This window comes from Gallus gallus, chromosome 3 (assembly GCF_016699485.2).
Source record: "Gallus gallus isolate bGalGal1 chromosome 3, bGalGal1.mat.broiler.GRCg7b, whole genome shotgun sequence".
NCBI classification, from domain to species: domain Eukaryota; kingdom Metazoa; phylum Chordata; class Aves; order Galliformes; family Phasianidae; genus Gallus; species Gallus gallus.
This window is the reverse complement of record NC_052534.1, coordinates 20,169,106-20,184,297: the sequence shown is the minus strand read 5'-3', so window position 1 is coordinate 20,184,297 and position 15,192 is coordinate 20,169,106. Positions and strand designations below refer to the sequence as shown.

The 15,192-nt window shown below is 34.7% G+C and overlaps 1 protein-coding gene across 11 annotated transcripts in view; it reads right to left on the bottom strand.

Annotated features, from left to right (window-relative positions):
• USH2A (usherin) overlaps positions 1-15,192 on the bottom strand; it is a 370,614-nt gene that overhangs the window by 235,398 nt on the left and 120,024 nt on the right. For all 11 annotated transcript variants that reach the window (XR_005858133.2, XR_005858135.2, XR_005858134.2 and 8 more), the window contains exons 22-24: positions 6,895-7,025; positions 740-866; positions 251-352 (exon numbers count right to left, since the gene is read on the bottom strand). Coding sequence is in view for 8 of the 11 variants with exons in the window: in XM_015283893.4 (XP_015139379.2) it covers positions 251-352; positions 740-866; positions 6,895-7,025 (360 nt within the window). In the remaining 3 variants the exon portion in view is untranslated. The remainder of the gene's footprint in view (positions 1-250; positions 353-739; positions 867-6,894; positions 7,026-15,192) is intronic.

Here is a 15,192-nt window from a genome sequence, read left to right as displayed (position 1 = left end):
AGACCTTATTAGATGCAACAGTACGTTAGTGTTGATGAAATTCAGCTATGAAGATATTCCTTTCCAAAAAGATAAAATTAAACTGTACAGGCTTAATTTTGATCAAAACAATTAGGTAAATGATTGTGCATATTAAGTATGTCCCCGGCACAACATCAATACAAAGCACAATACTACAAAAGCAGTTAAGACTGTGCCCCTGCCTAGGATTCCAAGTATGCTATATAATACAAACTGCAATTGCACTCACCTTCATCCCTTCTTACAACAGCATAACCCTGTGGAAGTCCTCCAACAAAAACTCCAGTGTTCTCTCCAATAATGGTACTGCCACTAGTGGCTGAGGATGAACCTAAACAAAATAGTCATTAGTCTGCTGAAAGCACTGAACGCAATATTTTCATCTCAACAGAATATTGACATTGGTTAGAAGACATGCTGATGTAATACAAATCCTAACATTTTCCCATACATACATATCCTGGAAATATTTACAACGATAATTTGCAAAAGAACATCAACACAATTAAAAGATCAAAAGTACAAGAAGAAAAACTCCTCATTCTTAAGATTCACAGCAGACACATATTTTAGGTGCACTGACAACAGAGTAGCGATTTCATCAGAAAACTGAGTGATTTTTTTTTGTTTTGTGGATGAACAAAAGTAGTAGAAAATTAAGCAAGTGAGCAACAACCTGAGAAATACCAAAATAATCATGTAAATTTGGATTGATTACCTGTGTACTGCCCATCTACTGTGATGTTTCCCAGTGCTTGAATTCTTGTAGCAATTATTTGGTGCCAACTGTTATCGTTGTACTCTTTTCCACCATCGTTAGTTGGTGTGACTGCTACTGCAGACCCCTTTTTATTAACAGAAAAATCTGAGTTAGAACATTAGGGAGGTAAGATTCAGATTTCTACATTTCTTTTTATATCTCTCTGTGTAACAATATCCAAAAATAAAGACAAAATTACTCTGTTCTTCTGAAATACTGAATGAAGTTCATTACTAATTCCCCCCCAAAATTAACCTTCTCAAATAAATAGGGAATGAAGGACCTAGTTCAGTTTCTACTGAAAATAGAAAACTATGTGTTGAGGGTCATGTCACTGAGGTTTCTGATTTCTTATTAGTAAGACACTATTTAACTACTTCATTGGTTTCTGTGGTTTGAGGGACATGATTCAACATGCAGACCATAGAAAGCACTTTCATATCAGAATCATTGACTACAAAGCCTATTTACTGGAGGTGACTCAAAACACGGGAATATTCGTAGGGCAGTAAGAGAAAGCGTGTTATTTCCCTTTTAAGTTGGTATCAAAAGGAATAGAATTTTTGTGTGAGAGGGTATTGTGAAGGAAAAGGTCATATCATGAAGTTCAGAACAACAACAAAAAAATCTAGAAGGTAATTAATGAGGATGCCTATATAGTACAAACTTGTATTAAGTACAGACTATAAAAAAATATTCTTTTTACCCCAGTTTTATTAAAACAAAAGAATATAACGAGATGAGGGGGTAAATTTAGAGATTTCCATGACAAAAGTCAAATAAATCTTTTCTGAATTGCTGAGTAAGAGGAAAATAACAGATGCAGATGCCAAACCAAATCTCATATCTTTACATCATACTTTCACCATGTGGTGACTCAGTATTATTCAGTTCAATTCACTCAATAAATTGTCATATGTATCAAGTGATGAGTGAATAGCAATGTATTACATTGCACAAAGAATATATAATATCAAAGAATTTCAATCTTTGTAGTTACTTCGTAGCTTAAGCTTCACAAAAGCAATTTCTAGAATTTGCTAAAGTTTTCCTTATATTTATTCCAAATTAAACAGCTCAGAAATTGTTTCCAGATCTTCTAGTACTTTCTGGCTGAAAGACTTTTGAATTGTACATATGAAGAAAGCCTGTTGATAAAAACCATGACTTATTGTATTAATACTTAAATGACATTGTTGGAATACTGTATTTTGCACTGAAACTGGTGTGCATTTAAGAGAAATAGCTTCTTATCACAGAGATTTATAGTACTGTATGCATTATGTGGTGCATTTTTAATTAGAGACTGTCCTATGTATGAGAATACATATGATGTGTACATGTGTACTCAGTTACAGAATATTCCATGAATATTTACAGCATGTTTCTCACTCAGATAACATATTAGTATTGAAATAGTTTGTACAGCAGTCCTCAGTCCCATGATCATAATTCAAAGCTATATATCCTTATATACTAACACGCACATTTTCATGTACTATTTTTTATTGTCTTCTCCTCTATTTCAACATTTTAATATTTTACAAACACACATTTCATTATCGTAGTTTAATAATTAAAACCAGAACTGGTGTCATGCCCAATTAATGTGCCCTGGTAGCATGCCCATTAGTTTTTCCATTAGTGAATTCAACAATACTAATGGGATTACTAGCATGGGATGCTAATTGGGCGTGACATAAGAAACTGGCTTACTTCTTAGCATACCCTTGCTAATGATGAAATTAATGAGCATTTTATTAAATGCTGTCTCATCAAAGTGTACTTAGTTAGCGTTAAAATTGTTACAAACGATGCTGCATTCTAAAGATCAGGTGCCTGAATAAGTGGTTCTTCATATTATGTTTGGCAACAGTCTAGAGCATTAATAGTTTTATACATCAGAAACCACGTTTATTTGTAATGAATTCAATCTGAGACCACACAACCATATGTGCTAACCTGTGTTTAGTTTCAGGGGAAAAAAAGGAAGGAGAAAAACTTAGTTCAGGATTCAGATTGCACTGCATTGAATGCCTCTTCTGTGTGACATTTTATCCAGAACCACCTGAGTGATTCTGTGTTTACACTCAAATATTCTGTCATAAAATGGCTTGTTTTACATTTTTAAAATCACACATAGGGAACCAAATCTGGATTACTTTGTTCAGCCATACAGTAAGTCTTAACTTTTAGCAGGTCTCAGTAGTATGTAGATTAATTGGAATCTCTGTGGCTCTTTGTGCTGTTCATGAAAAGATGTACAAAGATCACAAATATAGATTTTCAAAGCTATTGGCTAGGTGGCAAAGTCCAGAAGTAAGTCTACCTGTCAAGTTTTTTTTACTATCCAAATTTTTGTCACTGAAAAAACGCAGAAGTACTGAAATTCTGCCAGTGATAAGAAGCAAAGTACAGTCAAGATTCATAATTAAGTATTCTTCATTTTCCTTTTTACTTGGGAATAAAAGCTAACTCTCAGACTGTGTTCTACTACTTTGACCTTTCAACAAACATCAGACAAAAGTAACTGTTTTTTGCTGATAAGATTAGTGAATGGACCAACTTTTGAAGGAGGAGCTGGATTCAATTCCCCCAGTACTGGGAGCAGAATCCTGAAATTCTGTCCTCAGAAGACTGTCCTAGTCACTAAGGAAAAATGTCATTAGGATTAGCCTTAAATTTCCACTGTTAGTGATTTCACTTTGTATAAAATATTCAGTGCTTCCCTGGGAAAAATATAGAACAAATGACCTGTAACCTATGACAGATAACTATAAAATCAGACGGGGAGCATTAAAGACTCTACAGACAGTTGAAGATTTGCAGAAACACCAAGCTTGGAGGAAGATCTATGAACAACATGACTGTACAGAGCAGACCAAGGAGAAGATTAGTTAGCACAAAAAAAAAAAAAAAAAAAAAAAAAAAAAAACACACCTTATGCCTCCTGAAGAATGAGTAGAAGCAAGTAAAGAATGACAATAAAGCAGTAAGAAAGGAAAAAAGAGCAGCCAGACAACATGAAATGGAGACAAGAGATGGTCAGTCAACAAACAGATGAATAATGGTGTACGTAAAGCTTAGAGTAGTATGAATGGACAGGAAGAAAAATATCTGAAATGCACAATTAGAGAAGGAAGATGTTAAAGTACCTGAAGATTCCTGACTAGGAAGATCGGGCAGGACTATCCTCAGAGCAGGTACAAGAAAGAAATAATACACTACTCATCACAAGTAAAGATACATACAAGAATCCTGAAAGGGACTGGGGTAAAAATAATTAACCTGTGAAAGGACACAGCTGGAGTGGAGCATAGTATATTATGCCAGGTTGATACAGATAAAGAGCAACAGACACACAGATGAAAAAGAACTTTTGAAGTTTTTAATAGAAGTGTTTAAAGGCAGGGCCCTAAGTGTATGTTATATGTATCATGACCGTAACTAGAGAAAACAATACACATATCTGATTAGGAAACTACACTATGTCAATAAGAAGCAATTAAAATATTTGCATACAAATGCAAACTGTGATAAACAAATGAAGGAATAAGAATTGCTGCTATAGAACATATCTGACCCTACAGGATAGGAATAGCAAAGAGTAAGCAGCTACATTCAAAAAGTTGTAGGGACCAGTCGTGTGAATAGAAAGGCAGCAGAAGAGATGACAACAGTAAATTATATTAAGAAAGAAACAACGGAGCTGGAAAAAAAGTTATTTAATAAAAATCCTCAAGGTTCAATCATTACCATTTCCTAAAGGGTTGCAGCTCAAAAAGCAGGGTTATCCCACAAAACTTGCTGAGGATACAAACTTGGAAAGCTTCATTAATATGTAAAAAGATTTGAATATCACTGCAAGAAGAATGTTAAAGGCTGGCACACTGAAACAGGATTAGGTTTAATAATATAAAACAAACAAGAAATTTCACTGCTACCTAGGAACTCATTAGTTGTCACTGACAGTGAAAACCCTGGTTGCATTAATTGGCCATAGAATTGCTACATTTTGATGCAGTCACAGAAAAGACTGCACTAAAGCATGCTTGGTAGCAATAGCTTGGATGCAATAAAGTCTTTGAACAAGGCAGATATGGCATTCTTAGAGACCCACATCTATGTTAAGACTAGGAGAAGAACTCACTGAGAGCAGCTCTGCCAACAGGGACTCAGGGGACCTACTAGATGAAAACCTTGACATGAACCAGCAGCGTGCGCTTGCGGCCTGGAATGCCAACAGTATCCTGGGCTGCATCAAAAGAGGGGTGGCAGCAGGGCAACAGGAGTGATTGCCCCTTTCTACTCTGCTCTTGTGGGGTCTCATCTGGAGTACTGCATCCAGGTCTTGTCCCCACAGCACAAGAAAGATGAGGAGCTTTTGGAGCAGGTCCAGAGTAGGGCCACAAAGATGCTCAGAGGATTTGAGCATATCTCCTGTGAGGACAGGCTGAGATAGCTGGGCTTGTTCAGTCTAGAGACAGCTCCAGGGAGACCTCACTGTGGCCTTCAGTACTTAAAGAGAGCTTATAAACAGGAGGGAAATCAACTTTTTATGTGAGTAGGTAGTGATAGAACAAAGGGGTATGATTTTAAACTAAAAGAGGGGAGATTCAGATTAGATGAGAGGGTGATGAGGTGCTGAAACAGGCTGCCCAGAGAAGCTGTAGATGCCCCATCCCTGAAGGTGCTCATAGTTAGGCTGGATGGGGCCCTGGGCAACCTGGTCGAGTGCCTAATTTAATGGATAACAGCACTGCTCACAGCAGTGAAACTTGGTGATCTTTGAGATCTCTTCCAACTCAAGACATTCTATGATCCTTTCCAAATGCTACATAGGTTCAGTGAAGGGGCAGAATTAAGCACAAGAAGGCCAGGAATATTTATATACTCCTTTTTAGGTAAATATACATTACCATAACAAAAGTGTTTTCTTTTCACTATGTCTAGGTTTGTCTCTATAAATCCAAGTAGAGAAGAGCATCTAAAGAATAGTGCTATAAATTTAACAAATTAGAAAGATTTAGATGCTTAACACCTTTGTGAATCTAGTTTGAATCCTTGAGCACATAAGATACCTGCTTTTTCTTTCAGTATTTGCCTCTAGTTACATGGCAAATGAGGACAAAGAACTCCTGACTGCAGGTTTTCCTGGAACTGTTAGAGACCAGATTGTTCATACACTGTGTGAAGACCCTAGGTGGCTAATTAGAGCTGTCATTTCCAGGATACTGTAAAGCAATTGTTATGGGACCTAAATCCATAAGGATAAACTTCTATGTATTTGTGCTCCTACTACAACAGCTAGAATTCAACCTTAATCCAAACAGGAATCTCTGGACACTACCATATTCACACATGATAAAATTACAGTATTAAAACTCCAGTACAAATATGTCATCAGAAGCCTGATCTCTCTAGTCCTTTTGATAAAACCTTAGAAATGACTGCCTCCACTGGAAAAAAATGCAACCCCAAGGTGCAGACCATGGCTGCATCAGTCCACGCTTTCCAGTGAGCAGGAAGGAGTAAACCAGCAGGAGGGAAGAGAATCCAGTGGAAGGGAGAACAGGAAGAATAGAAAGATGTGTGGTAGAAGATGGATGGGCTTAAAAAAAGCTTCAGAGATCTCTCCAATTCATTATTCACAGGAAAACACATTTTTGTATTACAGAGAAAACAGAAAATACCCCCCAAAAATGCAAGGAATGCAGTCTTTATCTATCTATCTCTATATATGTATGTGTGTATGTATATGTATTTAATTTTGTGGAATTTATTTTATAACATTTCTTTGATTACTTCTGTTTTTGCTACAGTCATTAGTGCTGGAAGTAAGAGACTTTTTTGCCAATACAAAAAATACTTCCATCTGATTGAAACCATGGTACTTTATAGCGGTGTTTGGTGATATTGAAAAAAAAAAAACAAACACCATAAAGTGTAAAAATAAAGTTGTAAATAGTAGCTAATGTAACAAAAAAAAAAGAATGCTTAACTGAAGAGACAGTTAACTTGACTCATTTTAAATAAATAAATAGCTAAGCAGGTAAAAAGCTACTAGAATACGTAATATAGCTATTCTTATATGATCTTAGTTTTTGTTGTACCTGTGGATCAAAAAGAAAGTAAGGACGTCCACTCCTCAGTTGAAGTGCAATATATTCCTCTTGATTTCCAGGTGAAGCAGAAAAAAATATTAAACCATCAGGTTCTTTGGTTTTAAATTTCACTTTAATACCTGGTTAGAAAGAGCAAGCAGATAGATAATAAGTAAAATAGTTCTTATGCATTACGATACTGTAATTATAAACAGAAGATCAATTTAAAAACAGCAGTGAAACGGCAAACTAAAAGCTTAGTCCATTCTGTCCATTTTAAAGCCGTTTCAGTAACTGTAGGAGAAATTATCATAACCCATTCTGAGTCAGCCTTTGAGAGAAAATTCAGTGATTTCAGAGCCCTTACTCATCCACAAAAAAAAAAAAAAAAAAAAAAAATTATATAGCTGTTACTTATGTTAGTAGGTAACTGCTTTCTTAAAGAGACAATTCAAATATTAGGATCTTGTTCTAATATTTGATCAACAGGCAGTTTCACATGTGGATTTCAACCTGTCCCTTAACACTCCTATCAGTAAAGCAGGAATGAAGTTACTAAACTGAAGTGTTTCTAAGAAGAGTACTGTTTTTTTTTATTCCAAGCTATGTAATTTGTATATGTATATATTGTGTATGTGTATCATGTATATATATTTACACATGACGGTACCCAATTTAAAAAAGAATACTTGGAAAAGAACAAGTTTTAACAAAAGCTAGAAATATCCCAAGAAATAATGGATGACCTATGCTTAAGAATTTTCCAGATTATTATCAATAGTTTCCATTTGGTTTCTGATAAAACATTGCCTCAGCACATGAAATGTCATTCAGATGGCATTGAATAAAACATATTTTTACATTATTTATGACAACAAATAAAATATCATATATCACACCAAATAGCTTCTAAATATCACTGCTCACAATATAAACATACCCACTAAAAATCTAAGGACACATTAATGAAACAGATCATAATTATGTATTCATTTTTGACAAGTATAATTATGAATAAGCAAGTTTTGGATAACCATCACCACAATACCTTTCTTTTAAGCCATGTCCTAGAAAATCACCTTATAGAAATAAGGAAATTACAAATCCATAGGCCTAATTTGGCACAACTTTTTTAAAGTGCAAAACTGGATATCTGAGTCTACGTTGGTTCTATACTTCTACTCTACTAACTTTCCGCAAAAGAAAAAAAAGGCAGCAATAGAAACATCTGCCTTTTCTCTCAACTTTGAATGTATAATATAGAACAAACACTGTAGAAAAACACAGATAATTACTTGAGGGAACACTGAGTGACACAGTCCTTATATTTTTCCTGCATTGTTACATTACTACTTTCTTTTTCTCTCTTTTCATTTCGGCAGCTGAGAAGTGGAAAGAGATGGAGCAAAAAAATTCTAGAGATCATTAATGGCTCCAATAAGAAAGTAGTATGTTGTAAAATCACAAGCTTGTTAGGTGACTAAGAGGCTAGTGAGAAAAAGAGGAAAAAAAACATCGCTACTATATCCAGAAATTTTCCAGTAATATTTTCATGTTACTTCATCCATATACTATATACTTCCATGATGTTTCTGCATAAAACATTTTCTACAGAACAGTGTAATTTACTGGGTTTTAGACCAAACTATTTGATCTTTCCACACTAGGTCTTTACACATACATTTCACTAATTTGTATCAGGCCAAAAACAATAAGAGATGAAAGTTTTTCTTTTAGATAGAAGCTATACAAAAAAACAATCATAAATCTGATGCACATTCATGGTAAATCATGCCTGTTAGTTACCAATACCTATGAGAAATATCCTTTGATGCCACTTCACATAAATCATTTTATGAAATATAACATATGATGCATAAACATGTATGAAACATTCTCTCTGAGGAAAAGGAAAATCAGTCATGCAATTAGCATACCTGCAAAAAAAAGCGATTATATACAATTAATGTCCAGCAAATAAAAAAAAATCAATGAGTAGTAGCCATACTTAAGGAAAGAGAACTAACTACTGTTCTTCGAGGTTCCATCAGTATCACAATCTGCTGAGGGGCTGAGACTGATGATGACCTATAATACCAGCATTGTGAAGTACAATTAATTTAGCAAGCTGCCAGTATTTTTTGTCAAGCTGACAAAAGATATTTCTGAAGTCTAAAGGATCCCTTCCCACTCCTAATTCAGAAGGACAACTGCAAAGAACATAATTGAGTTTCTGCAAAAACATCAATATTTTATAATGTCAAGTGTTAGACAACAAATTATATGGTTCATAACAGTAATGTTGTGATATTTCTTGAAGTTTACAAATGCTGTATGGGAGCTCTCTTCTTTGGATACTGAAGAGGTTTACAAAACCTTAATTCCTGCCTGTAGAGCTGCCATAGCTTCATATAAAGTTTTGATGAGTCAGGAATTACCTTTTCCATTCACAGTGCGTACTGCAAATTCTAACTTCATTTGTTACCTATTACATTATGCAGAGTAACATTTTTCTCCTTTAAACACAGGTATCTCTGGAGTCTCTTATGAGATAAGGAATTTGGACAACACAGCTCTTAATTATTTTTATGCTTCAATATTAGTATTTTGTTATATTTCTGTAAGTCAATGGAGACACTAGATACAATGCAAGTCAGTGCCTCATGGATAATATTCTGCAAATTTTGCAAACTAGCTGAGAAAAAAATACCAGTTGCAAAAAAAAAAAAAAAAAAAAAAAACAGTACAGGGGAACAAACTGAACAAATGCATCTTAAGGATTATTAGATTATTCTAAAATCTATTTTTTACTGGAATATAAAAACCTCGTGAAAACAATACTTTTAACAAAAATGTATATATATATATATATATATACATACCCATATATATATACATATACATACACACACACACACACATTTGTGAAAAGATTTCTCAGGTCCCATTGGAAGTACTGCGTCCAGGCCTGAGGCCTCCAATGCAAAAAGGATATGAAATTGTTCAAGTGAGTCCAGAGGAGGGCCAAGAAGATGATCAAAGAGCTGGAGCACTTCTCCTATGATGAAAGGTTGAGGGAGTTGGGATTGTTTAGTTTGGGGAAGAGAAGGCTCCAGGCAGACCCCACTGTGATCTCCCAGCACATGAAAAAAAGCTTACAAGCAGGAGGGGGACAGACTTTTTACATAGGTAGATAGTGATAAGACAGGGGGGAATGGATTTAAACTGAAACAGGGGAAGTTTAGGTTATATGTTAAGAAGAAATGGTGCACTCAGAGGGTGGTGAGGCACTGGAACAGGCTGCCCACAGAAGCTGAGGATGCCCCATCCTTGGAAGTATTCAAGGTGAGTCTTGATGGGTACCGGACAGTCTAATCCAGCTCTTTGCAACCCTGTTCACAGCAGGGGGAATGAAACTTTGAGATCCCTTCCAACCCAAACCATTCTATGATTCTCAAGTCCATCCAGACTGGACTCCAGACTCAAAATAAAACAAATCTGGAAATTCTGTTTGTAATAACTAAGTGTATATAATTCATTTTCGGTACTTTTTTGCTTTATTGACAATAAGCACTGAAAATGGATATTATTTAACCTGACCACAGAAAGATTTCAAAATCTGGTTTCACAGAACTTGAAGCCCAAAATGGATCACCAGAAAATAAAATTTCCATTCTATTTTGGGGTAGATTTTGCAAGAAAGTTTCTCAACAGCTTGTGTCTACTATTTCAGAAGTGCAAAAACATTCACAGAATTAAAAAAAAAAAAACATTTGATTTTTAAAAAGTTTAGGTGGAGGAGTTAAGGTGAGACTACAGACAAAGGTAATTGAAGGTAGGTAATTGGAGACATCTTCTACAATAATATGAGAGATTTTCAGAAAAGTGAGTTTAAGACTAATCTTTGATGAATGCACTAAGCTAAAAGCACCTGTAATGTACATTTCTTTACAACTAGACATTCAAAGCCAAGCTCAAAGGAGCCAACAAGTGTAAGTTTTTAGACATGCTAAATACTTAGAAGCTGCTACAAGTGTTGCATGTAGTCTCCGTTCGCTCGTCCGGTGTTCGTCCTCTGTCCACGTGTAGGGCTTACTGCTGGGCGAAACCGACCCTTTACCAGGTCGGGGCCAGATGCTCACCCAGACCCCAGGAGTAAGTGAGGCAAATGGCGTTTATTACTATAGGCTACGTGTTTAAATACAAGTGTTTCCTCCAATCACGAAGCTACACTTGGCACACACAGGTGGCATAACACACAGGTGGCATAGGGAACCTGCACGCGTCACACCTCGTTTCCCTCGCTACGCATACAACATACAAGTCTCAGTCTCATGATACTTTACAAAAATGTATACAAAAGCACATAAACAAGCCTGTCTAAATGTAAATATTATATATATATATAAATGTAATATTAAATTAATGTAATATGTAATATAATGTATGTATAATATATACAAAATATAAATTATGTAAATAATTATGTAATTGTACATTCCAAAGAAATAAACAGAAATCTGTTGGCAAATGAAGTGATACTTTTATGTTTACTACAGCCTTTACGTGTATATAATGACACCTAAAAATCATAGAAATCGTGTATAAAGTTTGACTGAAGCATTAGGCTCTCAGCACTCTCTCAGGCTGACAAACTTTAAACGTTTACTTACCATTGTGACTGCACATAAATGCTTTTGCCTAATCAAAGTAAAATTTTCCCACAGAAATTGTAAAATAATTTCTTTTTAACTGGAGTAGGGATAGATGAGTGAAACCCCTCGGTAACTGGAAATCAATTCAATAAATTGCTCAATTCTGGTTTCAGTTATCTATATTTCACGAAACCATATCACCTTTTATGCTACTATATACTTCCATTCAATTAGTATTTATTTTTTGTGACATGCTAAAACATTACCATAGCTAAAATACAGTTTAAAATATATTTTCCATTAGAAACTACATTTAAAAAAAAGTAATGAGGGAGGCCTTTGAAAAATGGATCAGTATTAGAATCATATCTCCACACAATAGACAATGGCCTTGAAGGAGATGAAAAAGCTCAGACGACACATTTCCTGGATAAGTCCTGCAGAATATAAACAGATCTCTGGATTTAGTTCAGAAAAACTGGAAAGTGTTCCTCCAAATGTGTCCGTCTTTCATTGTCCTTAGCAGAGGAATAGGCTCCACATCTTACCATTATGTTAACGTATTTGAAAATACTTCTGAGGTTTGTTCACATAAACATTAAACTGAGTAAGTAGTTCTATCAATTATTAAGTTGTTTTGCTTTTTTAGTAGTAATTCAAAACACTTAGAAACCACAGATATGTGCATATATACACGTATGTACATACAAGCACAAAAATCAAAGTTTTTCTAAACTGTAACTGGAATTTCTTATCTTGGGTCATCTTCTATGATGACAGTAACAACAGGAGAAGCTGGAAAACGATTGTTTTTAAAATAAAGTCATTCAAGGAAAATCCATATTTTGCAAATTTTATGTTAGAGAATGAAAATTTGAAGACTTTTTTTTTAATCTATATCCATAATACCTCAAATTGAGAAAATACTAAGTTAAACTGAAGGTTGAACAAACATAACAATGGTATACAATGACTGAAAGGCTGTAATATGTTGCACTTCTTGTGGAAGCCATCAGCTGAAACCCTAAATCCTCTTACTGAGAAATGAGCGTCTTTTTTCTACTAAAAGGACTAATTTGATACCTGTTTTTTTCTTATTTTGCTCGCTATCCCATTGTACCCACTACTGGTAAAACAAACAGGACATTTTAGCTTTAATCTTCTTACTACATAACCCAAATAACTTCAGTCATGTTTGCATTAATGCTGCATTAATCATGTTGTTGCGTATTAATGAGTTTTCAGGCTATGCTAATTACTGTCATAGATTCTGCAGCAGCCCATTAAATATACAAATTACAGAATTAAAGAGCCAGAGCTCTTCATGATTAATCTTTAAATGGAGAAAAACTAATGATGTCTGTACAAAGTTTCTCTCCACTTTTGGCTGACTGAGTCCAATGAACAATCAATTAGAGTATTTGAAGAATAAGAATACTGCACGTACTAAAAGATTTTTTTATGCTGTTATTTTGTGCAGAAGACACATTCATTTATAAGTTTCTATCATATGGACTTTCTTAGCACATTCCAGACCATAAGGTCTTCTAAAGTATTACACAGAAGTAAGATGTATAGGACTCTAATTCATTATTGCATACTCATAGGACTCTGCTGGTTCCATATGAATACAGTAAATCAATCTTCTCCTTTTAGCAAGGACAACAGCCTTGCTACTCCCTAATAAGAAAGATTTACAGCAAACCTTGGTGAAAAGAAAGCTAAGATAAGTTTAAAGTCATTTGATAAGATTTGATGTATTAGTAGTACCTTCTTCCTTCACTTATAGAGTGATAGCTTTTTTATTTCCTTCTTCCCTTCCCCGGCAAAATCAAGAGTTTTTAAGAAATCAGGAAAGCCTGAGTCTGCACCCAGACAATAACTGAGCTATGTGACCCAAGAGTCACCATCTGACACCCCTTGTTTCATATACCTTCCTGAAAAACAGTAGGCAATATCACTCGTGTGCAGTTCCGTAACATCTGAAAACTTCATTACTGACTTGTTCTCCTTACTGCTGAGCAAATATAAAATCAGCAAGCTGTTCATATATATTCAGAAAAATTACCTGAGCACGAGGCATTTATTGTCATCTGAGAAAAACTAATATATCCAAAAAGGCTATTAGCTTAACTATCTCTGAATACTACAACATTATGCAGAATATCACAAGGTTTTCCTAAAGAACAGATTACCAGTCTATATCAATACTATTGTGTGCATCAATAGCAGTAAACAATAAATCAATTAACTGATCTATACAAGACTTGTCCAAACAGTTCTTTACACTCTAGAAATATATAAAAGAAACCAGATTCAATGCATTTAACATTTTAAATTTATCCGAAGCAGTTATTTAAAAGAAAAAAAAACAATCTTGTCAGAACAAGATTAATTGTGGCATGTGAATACTCTCATATGAAGTTAAAGTGAAAAAGAGTGGATTGCTGCACTTAGTAAACAGGGAAGAGAACACAAAACAAGGATATCAGAGTCTCTAAGAAAAGAAAACAGGTAAAGGTGAAGCTTCCTAATATACTCAACAGAAAAGAAAGCATTCAAGAACAGCAAGATCTTTTCATAGATACTTTGTATTTTACTAAAATGAGAAACAAAATTATGATGATCTGCAAAACACTGTCATGAATTATCTGAGGGTTTACCAAGACACAAGACACACTGGGCAGTTTGACTACTCAATTTATCTAAATAAATAAATAAGGACCTCAGAAAAATCACATATGAAAGATCAGGGTGAAATTTGAGATTAAGAAGGTCACATCAGCTGTTAGTGTTTTCCAGCCATTAGAATCAATTTTTTGTTGTTTGCAAAGAAGTTCAAAGCAATACAATCATTAAAAAAATTGAGTGTCCTAACTTAAATTCACTAAGCAAGCCCTGGAACAAAATTCAGAAATGTCTTGCACTTGTGTGCATGGGAATAGTATACAACACGTGGACATCCAAACGGAATTATTTCTTTAGGGTCTACCTATGAGAGTAGAAAGAATAACTGTGATCTTGAAGTTCTAGGAGTAAAGTCCTGTTTGGAATAGGGGTCATCTGCAGGGCCATTTTATGCTGCTCTTAATATTGAAGTGAAACACATGCAAAGGAGAAACACCAGCCCAATTTTCATCTAAGGCTTTGACTGGTATTTTTGACAAACTTGAACTAAAGTTGAGAAAGCTGTACTAAAAATGGGATCTCTCACAAATAACATCTGTAATCATTTTTTTTTTCATTTATTTATTTTTATATAGACTGGAAAGAAAGTCAAATGGACTCAGATTTTTGTTAGAAAGGGAAGAAAATATCTTCTAGTACTGAGTCCTTTATGAGAAATTTCCTGACTTCAAATTCTGATATTTTAAATATAGAAATAGAAGCAAGCAATCATCTTCATTTCAAGATAAATTCTTTGGAGAAAGTATTGTTTTCTGTTACCTGTATGTGAAATAGCACATAAAAAAAGGTCATCTTATGCAAGAAGGGTAAGGTAGGAGAGGCTGCTAGGTGTTAATGCAATGCAAATCATAATTACTAGAAATATGATGACAAGAAAAATCACTTCAAAGATTTACAACACCACAATCTATAAAAGGTCAACATCACAGAGAAATCAGAAATGAGCTGGAGGTCAGTGGCTGTA